Raw genomic sequence first — 12,430 nt, forward strand, 5'->3', positions numbered from 1 at the left:
ACCCTTTTGGTTGCTCAAGCATTTAAATTGTCAACACCAGGACAGAGACAGGCAGTTGTCATTTGTCGTCCGCCTCGTATGCGACTCGATATGTGACCCATGCACGCATGTGATCCTTGCCAGGTGTTATTTATTGCCTTTCTAATCGTTGCGGCATAATCTATTAGCACCCGCCGCGACGACGACCTCACCGACCCCAATTCAGAATGAAATCTAGCTTTAGCTACTTTGGTTTTTGCGCTTGCACATTATGGGCAATTAGGATTATTATTATTTTATTGTTTTAGTTTTCAAGTTTTATGACAACATAAATATTCTTTTTCCCAATTTGTTGTTTTAATGGCTAATAATTGGCCGGCTAACAATTAATCAATATGTGAACATTGGGAAACCTTTCATATCAAGTCAGCTCTTAGTGGTTAATTCAAGATATTCAAAAATCTTTACCTTCTTTGTAATTAATGTATTCAGTATATTAATTTATCATTTATAATATTATAATTTACGTCGAAAACAATCCGAGGAAATCTCTTGATAATATAACTCTGCATTCTACCAACGACAAAAACTATCACTGGATTTTCAGGAAGTAGATGATCATAAAAGCCATTAATGCAAAAACCATTATTCCCGCTAACATAGCCACATATCGCCACTTGTGACTTGATAATTCCGGCATCTGGATTTAATATCTTGTAGTACTCGAAAATATATGAACAAAAGTTTAAAAATAAACTAAAGCTTTTGACAAATTAAATTTGAAGCAAATGCTACTTACAATATTAAAAATACCCTTCTTTTTCAGATACATAAATTAAAGATTCTGAGTTGTAAAACATTCTTATCTGGCAATTGCGATTATAAAGGACTTTAATCATAAACATATTTGAGCAAAATCTTGTCCGCAAACGACAGCTGCTATATGTCAATTTTGAAATCCAAATACCATAAAACAAAAACTCCTGTTGTAGCGAAAATGATTATGCCGACGACCATGATTAAGATAAATATCTTATCGGCTCGTGAGATCTCGGGCATTCTTCTTTTTGATTGTTAATTTGCGTTAACGCTTGATACACAATTTAAGCCGAAAAAAATATTTAAATGAAAAGCAAATGCTACTATATATTTTATTACCTCTTTTTTCTTTTGTGAATATTGATTGGTTATTCAACAATTCAAATTAAACATGACTTCCAAAAATTAAAATTTGTCATAATATTGAAATTTTTCTGTTTCAAATAGAATTGTGAAAAGAATAGTATGTATAGGAACTTAGAGTTTCGACAGATATTCAAGAATTAATATGCCGATTAAAACAGTATTTAATACTCAAACGAAAACTATAGTTATTACACCACGTCTAGGCTGAGATGAATTAAAGTAAACGAAAACAAACTTAAATTGATACAACTTAAAAAAAGTCATCCGACACGAAGTAACCACGCTTTATCATTTTCTTGATGATTTCCGCATGACTACCCAATAATCTAATAACATATCCATCGGGCGTTTCGCTTTCAAGCAACACATCAAGCTCTTCATTAAGTAAGGTGCTCTTAAGGAACTCAACGCACTCATTGCTTTGCTCAAGCGATGACTTAACGTCTGCAATCATACAACCAACGGCACGATACGGCTTCAGGCTTCGGGCATCGTTGCACTGCGCCATCGAATCGATGTTGACATACTCTGTATTGCCATAGTCGATATAAAAGATTTTAAACAGGTCATCTAATTCGTCGATGATCTGGGCACGGTAGTAATAGCCATCGGTGTAAAGCGCCAACACTATGTCGAGCGGACGTGGTGCACGGTGCAGCTTCAGCTCTGAATCTGGCACATCTTTTTTGGTCCACACAAGCGGCGTGGATTCGTCAATGAACTGCACATAAATCTGAGTTGAACTTTTAATATATGTGACCAGTACGCGCACGACGCTGCCCAAATCTTTGGGTGATCGGCTGGCAATCGGTAATGCATCAATGCACTCTTTGTCCTTAGTAGCGCCATGTGATGCAAAATGTTCATGCATCAGGCGGCAATGAGATCCTAGATTAAATTGAAATTATTATAAATTAACCAGGCCAAGTTATCATTATCGCATAATACCTTTAAAGCAGCCACCAATATTGGGATCATAGAAGCGACAAATACGTTTATCGTCGGTAGGATTAAAACCCAACACGGCCTTCACAGCATTGCTAGTGCCTTCCTCAACAGTCTCGAGTATGGCCTTCTGTTCTTCAGTCAATTGCAGAGTTGACTGCACTAAATCTGGATTGGGTATAACAGAGTGCACTTCCTCATCATAATCAGGCGGTGTTTCTTTTGAGAATGAGTTTGCTATTCCCTGGTCATACTGTTTTGGACCCACCGCTGCAAGCTCCTTCTCTACGGCGGACTCCGTCTTATGCTCTTCCAATACTTCTACCTCCAAGTCCTTGCCATTGTTGGCCAATACTCTTAGCTGGATTCTTTTGTAGAGAAATTGTACCATGTGGGCAATTTCGAGATTGTGAACTTGACATCGTATAGCTTCTGCCGGCATGGCAGACATATCCTTGGGAAGACCAAAAAATGCCTCCGTACCGTCCAAATGAATGCCCTCGCCATAGTCCAACAAATAGGCATAGTAGCCGCCATTTTTATTGGGTGCATTGATAACTACACGTGGCATTATCTTCTGCTGGGCATCGTATACAGCGAAGATCTCGCCAAAGTCGGGAATCTGTTGCAGCGCCACGAGCTGCATTTGGCAAGCCAGAAGTTTTTGAAGTGGCGTTGTGTCCTTGCCCCACATACCAACGTAAATGGAGTTCTCAACAATATCGACGTGCATTACATTGGTCTCCACGATACTGTCTATGACATAGGGTGAAATATTTTTCACCAATTGATGGTAGGCTTCTTCGCTGCTCCTCTGCTTTCCACCCCGCGGTGGCAACAATTCAGCTGTAGCTTTTACGTTGCCGTCCGAGTCCGAATCGACTCCGCCCACTTCGATTCCATCCAGATTTGTGTGATTCCCTTGCTTATTGTCAATCTCCAGAGATTTGCGTTCATGGCTTCTATCGCTGCAAGGCATGCGACGATTGCGATTGAGATTAATGTGCAAATTCAATTTGATCACATGCTCATTAGCAGTATTAACTTTACTCAATAAACAATCGTGAATTGAAATTAGGCGACCATCTGAAGCGCTATAATTTTTGCATTTTTCGGCAAGTGATTGGTGCGACAATTTTATTTCATCCATAAGGGCACTTAAGTTTGCATGTAATTTGTTTACATTGCGCTCGAATAGACTTAAAACCACTTGTAGATCATCTAACTCCATTTTGCAAATTTTCAAAATGTATTTAAAATATTTTGGCGTAGCAATTTAAAAGAACTTTCGAGGTTAGCGGTATAACAAGTAGGGCTGTTGAAAATATACAAAAATATCGATATACCGATAATAATTTTTTTCATTCGATAATAATATTTATAACGGAATATTTTTTTATTGATTACTAAAATTCATTATTAAATTTTTTAATTTATATATGAAATATCATTTTTATATTTTTTCATAAAAGAATATATTATTTTTAAATTATTCGACAACCCTAATAACAAGTGAAAGCTCTACATTTGCCATAGCTATGTTCACCAGTGTTGTCGATACCTACCGACCTATGTATATTTTTAAATATCACACACGGTCACACTCAATATTTGCCGCATAAAAACGCGCTTCTCCAAAAGTGTTGTTTGTTACGAGTTCGGATTAAATTGTTGTGAAAATGAGTGATGATACGTTGCCCACATTTGTAAGGCAGTTAACACACATGTGATAAATTTCAATTAATAGTTCTGACTTGCAGGCACTAGGTGATGCACTCGCCACACGTTGTGGCAACACACTCACCGCAAGTTTTGTGCCCGGCGGCTCTAAAATAGCGTTAAGCGCTTATCGCCCCTTAAAATGGAGCAGCCGCGATGCTCCCAGCGACTCAGCTGGCCAGGACATGGTGCTGATTCACATGGCACAAGAATCGTCCCTCTACACTGAGCCCCTCTTACGCAGCTTGTTATCAGAGACGAATGCCACATTTCAGACACTGCAAACAATGTGTCAAGTTCAGCACGGCACGAAGAAGGGATCCGAATATATTAAAATATCGCGAACTTATCGCAGCATAGTGCGCTGCTGCCTGGAGAAACTTGAGCATGCCAAGAAAATGCCCGAAGTACAGGAAGATGAAACCAAGGAGCAACAGTATGCGGATGCAATTATGACATTTTATGCGATCGAGTGTCTGTGGTATCTCTTTGAAATACTCTATATGCAGCAACACCACAATCAGCTTATTGTGCCCCAGCTTCTCGAATGGACACGCTTCCACTATCCACACACGGAAGATCGAGCGACCGACTTATTGCTGATGGCCGAAGAGGCAAGCGAAGTGGACAATTACTGGGATACGTTAAAGACACTAGTAATGCTCGGCCACCTGGATGTGACGCGTGCCATACTCTCGCAGCACCGCAAAGCCAACCAGGCCGCCTACCAATCCGCCGAAACTGTGCTGAAAACCATGCCCATCTATCAGGATGGTTATGCACTGCAAAAGTTCTGCTCCCAGTGGGAGTATTGGCACAACGACCTGGACCGCAAACTGGTGTCACAGGTGTTTGCCGCTGAGCCAGAGTTGGAGGTACTGATGCAGCTGGTGAAGGGCAGCAATGAGCACTGGGATGAAGAGCTTCTAAAGTCTCAGGATTGGTATGAATTTCTTCCCGGCTATTTGCTGTATACACGACCAACTTGCAAGCCATTCGAGCTGCGCATTGCTGTCACTAATTGGCACAATCGCTGGTCGCAGCTACGTCCCGATTGGCAGATGACACAGATGAGTCGCATGGTTAGGCAGCTGATGGATCACGATGTCAAGCTGTTCATCTACGAAGCTCAAAAGCTAAACGATAGCCACTGGTTTGCCACACATCTGATCGATCTGATCTATCACTCTGGCCAACTCAAGACCCATTTTGATCAGCAGAATCTGTAAGTATTAATTGCATCTTTCCTTAAATTCTATTTAATGTGCTGACACTCACAATAGAGACCTGCCTGCTTTGCGCCATGCGATGATTTTTGAGTTTGGTAGCTATTTGATGACCACACACAATCTCTGGCAGCTTGGTATTGATTACTTGGATCATTGTGGTCAGGAAGGCATTGCGGCCATTGAGTTGCTGCTGCCACGCATTCCATTAAAAACTGAACGGCAGGCGTTCAAGATTTTAGCACTCGCCAAGCGTCGCGGCCTTGTCAATGTCGAGCAAGACATCTGCAAGGTTCTTTCGAGGCGAGCCTACAATGATCAACGCTTTGGCAGCGCACTGGAATGGGCGATACGCTCCAAGGATGTCCTTGCAGTCACAGCCATTGCTGACTTTATATTAAAGGTAAGTCGTACACCGTGGGGGTAATCATTTTGTATATTTAAACTATAAGCTTTTCTGTCTTTACACAGCACTATTCTAAGACGGGCATTATGCTCTGCCAAGACGTGATCACAAGCATTGGAGGTCGCATGTTTTTGTCACCTCGCTTGGTCTTTCTCTCCAAGTACTACGAATTCTATGAGTTTTATCGACAGCGCGACTTTTTGTCCGGAGCCGAGCTGCTCATTAACCTCTTGGCTTCAAGAATAACCCCTGATTAGTAAGTTTCGCTAAAATAACTGTTTAAAAGAGGATGAATTATAAGAATTTAATTTGTAGTTTTTGGCCATCGCTGCTAATTGATGCATTGCCGTTGCTGGAGTCTGAGGATCCGAAGATATTTTCCAAGGAAACAATTGCCATATTGCAGCATCTGGAAATGGAGCTGGTGCCGCTAATAGAACGCAACAAGCTCAACACTGCCAAGTTTAGCAACGTGAGCCAAATAATTATTATTTTTATTTACTATTTGTATTGATTTTTTTTCAAATTTTCAGCAAACTTCGAAGACCATTTTCAAAGATTATCGCGTGGAAAATATCGAAGAAATTCTGGACTTAATGCGCTTGGCGTGTGCTCGCAATCTAGCGAGAGCTATGATTATTGAAAATACGGCGCCCGCATCGTGATTTTTCAAAACAATTTCAAAACGCATTTTGTTTATAGTGTAATTTATTGTGTATTTCGGTTTCCAATACATCGCAATTTTAATCATCTTGTAAACGTTTATTGTTGCATTACTAATTTCTGGTAAATTTTTAATGTTTTTATTTATTTTATTTTTTTATAATTTGTATATTTTGTGCCTCTTTGTCTGGCTATCATTTAATATTTACTGTAAGTACCAACAACTCTACTTGACGACTGACCTCATCAGCTGCCCGATCTGACTAAAAGAAATTCTGTCGCACTCTGTTTTTGTTTTGCCCACAATGCAATTCATTTTCAAAAATTGTAGCAATTGGTTGTAACATATTTTAGGACAGGGGAATTTTAGTTTTGTTTTTGGAATTTAACATATTAATCTATAGGATCATTTTTGTTTGTGTGTGTTTTAAGGCAAATTATAAAATGCTTAAGCCAAAACTTAGAACAAAATTAAAAATTAAAACCTAAAATGTACTATAGGTAAAAGCATATTCAGATAGTTTAAGTAGATACTACGAGTAGTATGGTAAATTAGCTGCACAGAGTTTTATGATGAACATGCATCTAAGAACTAACAAACAACGCACAGAGCACAATGGATTAGTAATACACGAGATATACATACATATATATAGATATGGGCATTAATATTATTACTAAATGTTCTTTTACTTTTATCATTATGAGAATCGCACGGCCTTGTACAAATGTTATTTCCTAAAGACTACATAGGGAACACGCAACTACACAGGGAAGTATGGGCTCAGCTAAGCGATGACGATACTTTTCAAAACTAAAGCACATAATTTGATTTGATAATCCATAAAAAAAAAATCTAACGTAAACAATCCAAATGTTAGGCAAAACTTTTAAAGTCAATTTGCCTCAACTCGAGGAGAACTTAAGTGTGTGTGAGTACGCTGCGTGTGTGGGTAGAAAATGTAGCAACTATCCGAGTTTTGGCATAATAAGACGATCGAAAACGCAGAGTGAGAGTTGAGGGACACTCTCCTAAGAAGTATTACGGCCAATTAGAATTTGGAGCTATGTTCGGTCTTGATTGAGTATTCTCGCTTTAGCTTTCTACATATACATGTATGTGCTATATGGTAGAATATGGTATATAATTCGCGTATATAAGTCGAAAGATGTTTAGAAGTTGCCTAATTATGCTTTGCCGTGGTCGCAGCAGTCGCTGTTGCCGCTGCCACGCTCGTCGTGGACGCCGTTGTTGTTGTGGTTGCACTGGCCGCCACTGCAGCCGTGGCTGCCGCCGCTGCTGCGGCAATAGCTGCCGTAGCAGCCACACTGCCACTTGTAATAGAGCCCAAGCGCGACAGCGATGGCTCCCGCTTTGGCGGTACTATTGGCTTGGTCGGTATGGGTGGCGGAGCGCCGCGTGCCCCAGCCGGCGGTACGGTGACTGGTGGCACAGCAATGGGCACTGGATGTGGATGCGGTGGCGCTGAGGTCTGATCCAAAGCAGCGGCTGCTGCCAGTGCTGCATACTTGCCGCCCGGTGCACGTTGTATGGTTGCCGTTGGCTGCATTTTGGCCGGCGATGGCGATGGGGGAGCTGCCACATTGTTAGCTGCCACAGCACCATCTGTGATAGTGGCGTTGTTGTTGTTATTGTTGGCGGCGCCACTGCTGTTATGGTTTACGGCAGCAAGAGATGAAGGGACTGGGCTGGCGATGCCAGTCGGCGCTGTGGCGATGCCGACAACTGCGGCGCCGCTGCGAATGTTCTGACCTGGCACTATGGATCGGGCGATGCCCGTCTGGGGACCGGACACCGGCATGCTGCTCACTGTGGCGGTTGGTTGCACGATTTTCGCAATGTTTACCACGGGCGTGGCACATGCCTCATCTGGAAAAATGTGCAAAAATCAAATGTTAAACAAGCCAGACAAAATTAGCATTCAATAACAAAAAATTACAAAGAAATAAAATAATATGATGAGGCAAGCGTGGTCAAGAATATGGCACTCAACACCACAACGGATAGCAAATACTCGACTGGACAAGTAGGATAATCCACAGATTCGTAACTTAGCTTTAGCTGGCATGATTACTTATTACTTATAGCTGAGCTTGTGTATGCTTGAGTGTTTGGTGTGTGTGTTATCATGGTGTCTGTGAGGAGGCGGATGCTTTAGTTGTTGTATTGGAGGTGCACTCGTCACGAGAACGAGACTAGAAAAAGAGATCTTCAAATCACCTTGCATAAGTTATTCTCTAACAAAAGATTTCATCTTTGAGAAGTTCACGTAAAAAAAAGTTGGTAATATTATAGATTAATTCAAAATAAATATAAATTAAAAGACATTAAATCAACTGAAAATAAAAGGGAAACAGATGACATTACACTTACCGCTAAACTGGCGCGTTTTCGTGGCAGCTGCTACAGCTGAGCCACTTGTCACCGATTGCTGCTGTTGATGCTGCTTCTTCAGTGCTTCGTGATCGGTACGGAGTGTGTTCAGCTCCTGCTCCAGCTCTTTGACACTGTGAAATTCACAAAACTGTATTATAGAAGCAATTAAACCACGCCCAGAGTTAAATTTTGAAGCATACCGCTGCTCTTCCTTGGCCAGTTTGGCCATTAATGCTTTGCGTTCCAGCTCCATTGACTGTGTTTGCTTCTCCAGCTCCTCTTCCATACGCAGCGACTTTTTACTTTCTTCCTCCAAGCCCTCCGCTATGGTATCCGATCGCTGCTTTTCCTCGGCCAATATTTGAGCCAAGTCCTCCGATCGCTTGCCTGCAAATAAATCCATGATATTGAAAAGTTTTAATGATTTCCTATAGAGGAGCACTTACCCTCTTCAATGTACTTCATCAAGATTTTTTTGCGCTCAGCAATGAGCAGCAGCACAATTTGCTTCTGCCTGTTGCGCTCGTACTCAAGCGTCTCCTGCAGCTTCTTGAGATCCTTCTCCATGTTCGCGACCTGAGCATGCTCAGCCTCCAACTGCTGTCGCAACTTGGTGCGCTCCATTTCCAGCCCGTAGGTTATATCGTCCCCTTGAGCAGTGTCGTGCTCATGCTTGCGCCTCTCCTCCTCCAGTTGCTGCAACATTCGCTGATTGTTCTCCAGCGATTCGGTTAGTATGTTTACCATGCGCACATGCGTTCCACGCTGCTTGCTGACCATCTGATACTGTTGCTCCATTTGCTGCTCGATAATCTGGCGCACTTCCATTTCGGCTTGAGCGGCCTGTGTGGACGACTCGCGAGATATTAAGTTGCCATTAAGGGCGATCTTATCGCGAAATAGCGATGCATAAGGATCATTTGGCTGCACTCGCTTCGTCCGCAATTGTGTAATTAGTTGCTTCACACGCTCGTTGCGCAGTGCGGCAATGCAAACGTCTCGTGCCTGCAGTTCACCCTCCAAGTAGTAGAGCATCTTCACCAGCTCGCTGTGCGGCAATTCAGTGCGTCCATTGCCCAACTGCTGCTGTTGTTGATGCTGCAGCTTTTGGCCTGCACCCGGTTTCATGGTTTGGAACTCGTGTGAGACATTTACGGTTACGCTGTCACTGCTGCTGCAAGCGGCTGTGGCTGTGGCACAGTTCAAGTCCAGCTCTTGCTCGGCGGCAATGTTGCTGCTGGAGGTTTGCTCCATTATCCTGAATTTCTTTACAGCATATACAACGAAAATGTGGGTGGCTTTTGTTGGGACTGCGTTTTAGTTGTTCGAATCGATTTCTTATGTTTGCACTAATTTAATTTCTCGCCGCTGTATTGCGGTGTTTTTATGACATTTTAATGTCCGTACTTTGCGATAATTTGTCTTAATTCTTTCCCCTAAAATTCTTTGTTGCCGTGAAAAACTGGATACTTTTTGTTAGATGCAATCAGTGCGACCGTAGCTTGCTTTTCAAAATACACTATTTTAAGATGCTAAAATCCCACCTGTCTATAATTGTTAGTTTGGTAACACCTTATTTATAATTTTTTAATTATCATTTATATTTTATTTAATCTTAATTTATTTGAAGACCAACAGAATTCACAGTCAGTTAATTTCAAAGATAATGAATAAAGTCACTAATTTACAAAGAATTCATTCTCAATAGACTATTAACCAACAGTATATTTTAGGTGTATTTTTCGTCCTCATAAAGAAAAAACGGTGTTAAATGAACTGAACGAAACTTGCACGTTATTTCAAAACTGAAAATTTATTAGCATCGCAATAACAATCTATACTATTTTCTATAAACAAAAGGCTTCGACGTATTGTAAGCCAACGAGTTTCGTATGCGTTTGCCCACTAAACGATTTGCCAACGGAATCAACGACGGCTGCCTCACATAAACACCCGCGGCTTGAGGAGTCCAAACTCTCCAGACGCTCTCTGAATTATCCGGCAACAAGAGTCCCAGCCATCCTGCTGAGCTTAGAGTTATATCACAATTCAACCGTTTTTCAGACCGTTCTTTGGCAACTGGTCCACCACTTTGCACCACAATGTCTTCCGCTTGGCACTGCAATCCCGGCCAGCGGTTCAAGCGAGTCTGATCCTCACCAGGGAGCGGCACCCCCAGCAACGGAGTGCCCAGATAACGCTTATATATAGCTTCAGCTTGCACCGTGTCAGTAACAAGCAGCGGCAATATGTCTGCCGTGAACACAAACAATTTTACCCAATCGCTGTTGAGCTCAATCAGATCAATGCGGGCCAAGCCACCGACAAATAGCGACATATTGGGTGCCAGGCGAAGTGCTCGGGGTTTTAGCATTCTCTTGGGTTGCAGGTGCAGCAGCTCCTCCGTGGTGAGCAGCGGTGTAATTTGGTCTGGCTGCATAACACCAGGAGTATCGAACACCCAACGTGCCTGCCGGTATTCCTTCTGGCGCTCGTTGAGGGAGGTAATTGGCTTAGTACCCGCTGCCATAGCGAAGGCATCATCCACATCCGTGCGTTGCTCGAAGGTGCGTCCCACGTGGCCAATGAGTTGGGCTGATTCAGTTGCTGCCGGTGAGTCCCTAGCCTGATCGCGGCGCAGCTTTTCCAGTGATGCGCGCTGGGCACGCTCCGACAACAGGCGCTTAAAGCGTTGATATACACGCATATCCGAGGGACGCAATATAGGAAATTTGAGCATTTGGAGTGTGGTGCCTGGCCAGGCACAAGTAGTTGCTTTATGCACTAATTCACTAGCCTCTGGTCGACAATAATCCGAATTCAGCAATATGTTGAACAGCGTACTCTTGCCCACATTGGTGCAGCCCAGCAAATATACATCGCCCTTGTATTGCCAAATCTTGTGGAGCTTCGTGATGAGCTCTTCAATGCCGTAGCCCGTTTTAGCTGATATTAGGCTGACATTCTTAATATTGAGGGCATCAAAGCCGCCGTGCTGCACGAATTGATCTTTTAGGCAGTTCTGTACATGGTTCAGGTAGCTGTTGGAGTCACGCGGCAGCAAATCCACCTTGTTGCCGACCAGAAAGACGGGACGCTTGGCGCCCAGAACTTGCTGCATGCCTGGCCAGATGGATCCGGGCAAATCGAGTAAATCCACAATGATGATGGCCAGCGCAAACTTATCCTGAATGCGCGATATAGTTTCCACATAGGCAGATGCGGGCACTTCGACGTCTAGTGCTATGTTGTAGTGTTTGAGAAAGTGACAGCGCTGACAGGTGATAGTCCTTAGCTCAAGATCAGAACGTCCCTGCAAATTCAAACTCAAGTAATACTTTTTAAATATTTTGTATAGTTTGGCAAACCTTAAAGATCTCGCTGGGAATGTAGCCAGGCATGGAGCTGCTAGCGCAGTGTAAATGCGCGCCACATCCGTTGCAAGGCACTGATGATGGGGAGACTGTGGCATCTGGTGTTCCATGCTTGGAGTCTATTAACCCTGAATCGCCTTCGCTTCCACCCGCATAAAATTCATAGTCCTCCATCCAGTTTTTGGGATACGGTGGTATAGATTGTGGCGCCATCTTGCGGTCAATCTCCAGTAGTACGTGTAATGGTGGAAATACCGAGGGACTCAGATGCTTCATCTTGCCCAGCGGCGCCAAATTGTGCTCGAGAAAAGAGCTGTAGTGCACATGCTCGTAGTTGACATAACGTTCCCGGGCCGCCTCCCATGCCTTTTGGCGGAAACTCTGATTGGCATTGGCTGTTGTATTTTGTAACCTTTTGCAAGTGCAATATAAATTTTCATTCAACCTTTTGATGAAACACGATGTTTTCAACATTTTTGGGAATTTGACATTCAAACATTGTCTAACAGCTATGACACTATGTTTAGTGCTGTTA

At 42.7% G+C, this 12,430-nt stretch overlaps 4 protein-coding genes across 9 annotated transcripts; 1 reads left to right on the top strand and 3 right to left on the bottom strand.

The window, feature by feature from the left end:
• Positions 1-419: 419 nt before the first annotated feature.
• Positions 420-3,432, bottom strand: LOC132791786 (uncharacterized). 5 transcript variants are annotated; one of them, XM_060800857.1, is made up of 4 exons: positions 2,113-3,432; positions 1,138-2,052; positions 779-1,069; positions 420-701 (listed from the first exon to the last, which is right to left on the bottom strand). In XM_060800857.1, exons 1-2 carry the CDS (start codon positions 3,338-3,340, stop codon positions 1,415-1,417), a joined length of 1,866 nt encoding a protein of 621 aa, XP_060656840.1. In that variant the 5' UTR covers positions 3,341-3,432; the 3' UTR covers positions 420-701; positions 779-1,069; positions 1,138-1,414. The 5 variants fall into 5 exon arrangements, with proteins under 5 accessions (XP_060656840.1, XP_060656838.1, XP_060656839.1 ...); XM_060800855.1 differs by having other exon boundaries at positions 420-447; positions 507-701; positions 779-2,052; XM_060800856.1 differs by having other exon boundaries at positions 420-450; positions 507-701; positions 779-2,052.
• Positions 3,433-3,685: 253 nt separating this feature from the next.
• Positions 3,686-6,218, top strand: LOC132789520 (nuclear pore complex protein Nup75). The gene is made up of 6 exons (XM_060797580.1): positions 3,686-3,815; positions 3,870-5,053; positions 5,112-5,457; positions 5,526-5,716; positions 5,776-5,932; positions 5,994-6,218. The coding sequence occupies exons 1-6, from the start codon at positions 3,789-3,791 to the stop codon at positions 6,123-6,125; spliced, it is 2,037 nt and encodes a 678-aa protein (XP_060653563.1). The 5' UTR covers positions 3,686-3,788; the 3' UTR covers positions 6,126-6,218.
• Positions 6,219-6,388: 170 nt separating this feature from the next.
• On the bottom strand, positions 6,389-10,025 carry LOC132789521 (CTTNBP2 N-terminal-like protein). 2 transcript variants are annotated; one of them, XM_060797581.1, is made up of 4 exons: positions 8,968-10,025; positions 8,722-8,908; positions 8,519-8,652; positions 6,389-8,014 (listed from the first exon to the last, which is right to left on the bottom strand). In XM_060797581.1, the coding sequence occupies exons 1-4, from the start codon at positions 9,773-9,775 to the stop codon at positions 7,308-7,310; spliced, it is 1,836 nt and encodes a 611-aa protein (XP_060653564.1). In that variant the 5' UTR covers positions 9,776-10,025; the 3' UTR covers positions 6,389-7,307. The 2 variants fall into 2 exon arrangements, with proteins under 2 accessions (XP_060653564.1, XP_060653565.1); XM_060797582.1 differs by lacking the exon at positions 6,389-8,014 and adding an exon at positions 8,362-8,399.
• Positions 10,026-10,293: 268 nt separating this feature from the next.
• LOC132793757 (nitric oxide-associated protein 1) lies at positions 10,294-12,424 on the bottom strand. Its single transcript, XM_060803829.1, has 2 exons — positions 11,890-12,424; positions 10,294-11,834 (listed from the first exon to the last, which is right to left on the bottom strand). The coding sequence occupies exons 1-2, from the start codon at positions 12,367-12,369 to the stop codon at positions 10,362-10,364; spliced, it is 1,953 nt and encodes a 650-aa protein (XP_060659812.1). The 5' UTR covers positions 12,370-12,424; the 3' UTR covers positions 10,294-10,361.
• Between the last annotated feature and the right edge of the window lie 6 nt (positions 12,425-12,430).

This window comes from Drosophila nasuta, chromosome 3 (assembly GCF_023558535.2).
Source record: "Drosophila nasuta strain 15112-1781.00 chromosome 3, ASM2355853v1, whole genome shotgun sequence".
In the NCBI taxonomy this organism is placed as follows: domain Eukaryota; kingdom Metazoa; phylum Arthropoda; class Insecta; order Diptera; family Drosophilidae; genus Drosophila; species Drosophila nasuta.

Coding starts and splice junctions, on each gene's coding strand:
- LOC132791786 (XM_060800857.1), bottom strand. CDS start 3,340: ATGGAGTTAGATGATCTACAAGTGGTTTTAAGTCTATTCGAGCGCAAT. Junction 2,053..2,112: donor TATTGGTGGCTGCTTTAAAG/GTATTATGCGAT, acceptor AATTTAATCTAG/GATCTCATTGCCGCCTGATG.
- LOC132793757 (XM_060803829.1), bottom strand. CDS start 12,369: ATGTTGAAAACATCGTGTTTCATCAAAAGGTTGAATGAAAATTTATAT. Junction 11,835..11,889: donor TTCCCAGCGAGATCTTTAAG/GTTTGCCAAACT, acceptor TTGAATTTGCAG/GGACGTTCTGATCTTGAGCT.
- LOC132789521 (XM_060797581.1), bottom strand. CDS start 9,775: ATGGAGCAAACCTCCAGCAGCAACATTGCCGCCGAGCAAGAGCTGGAC. Junction 8,909..8,967: donor GATGAAGTACATTGAAGAGG/GTAAGTGCTCCT, acceptor ATTTATTTGCAG/GCAAGCGATCGGAGGACTTG. Junction 8,015..8,518: donor GAAAACGCGCCAGTTTAGCG/GTAAGTGTAATG, acceptor ACATTTTTCCAG/ATGAGGCATGTGCCACGCCC.
- LOC132789520 (XM_060797580.1), top strand. CDS start 3,789: ATGAGTGATGATACGTTGCCCACATTT. Junction 5,054..5,111: donor CATTTTGATCAGCAGAATCT/GTAAGTATTAAT, acceptor CACTCACAATAG/AGACCTGCCTGCTTTGCGCC. Junction 5,717..5,775: donor TCAAGAATAACCCCTGATTA/GTAAGTTTCGCT, acceptor TTTAATTTGTAG/TTTTTGGCCATCGCTGCTAA.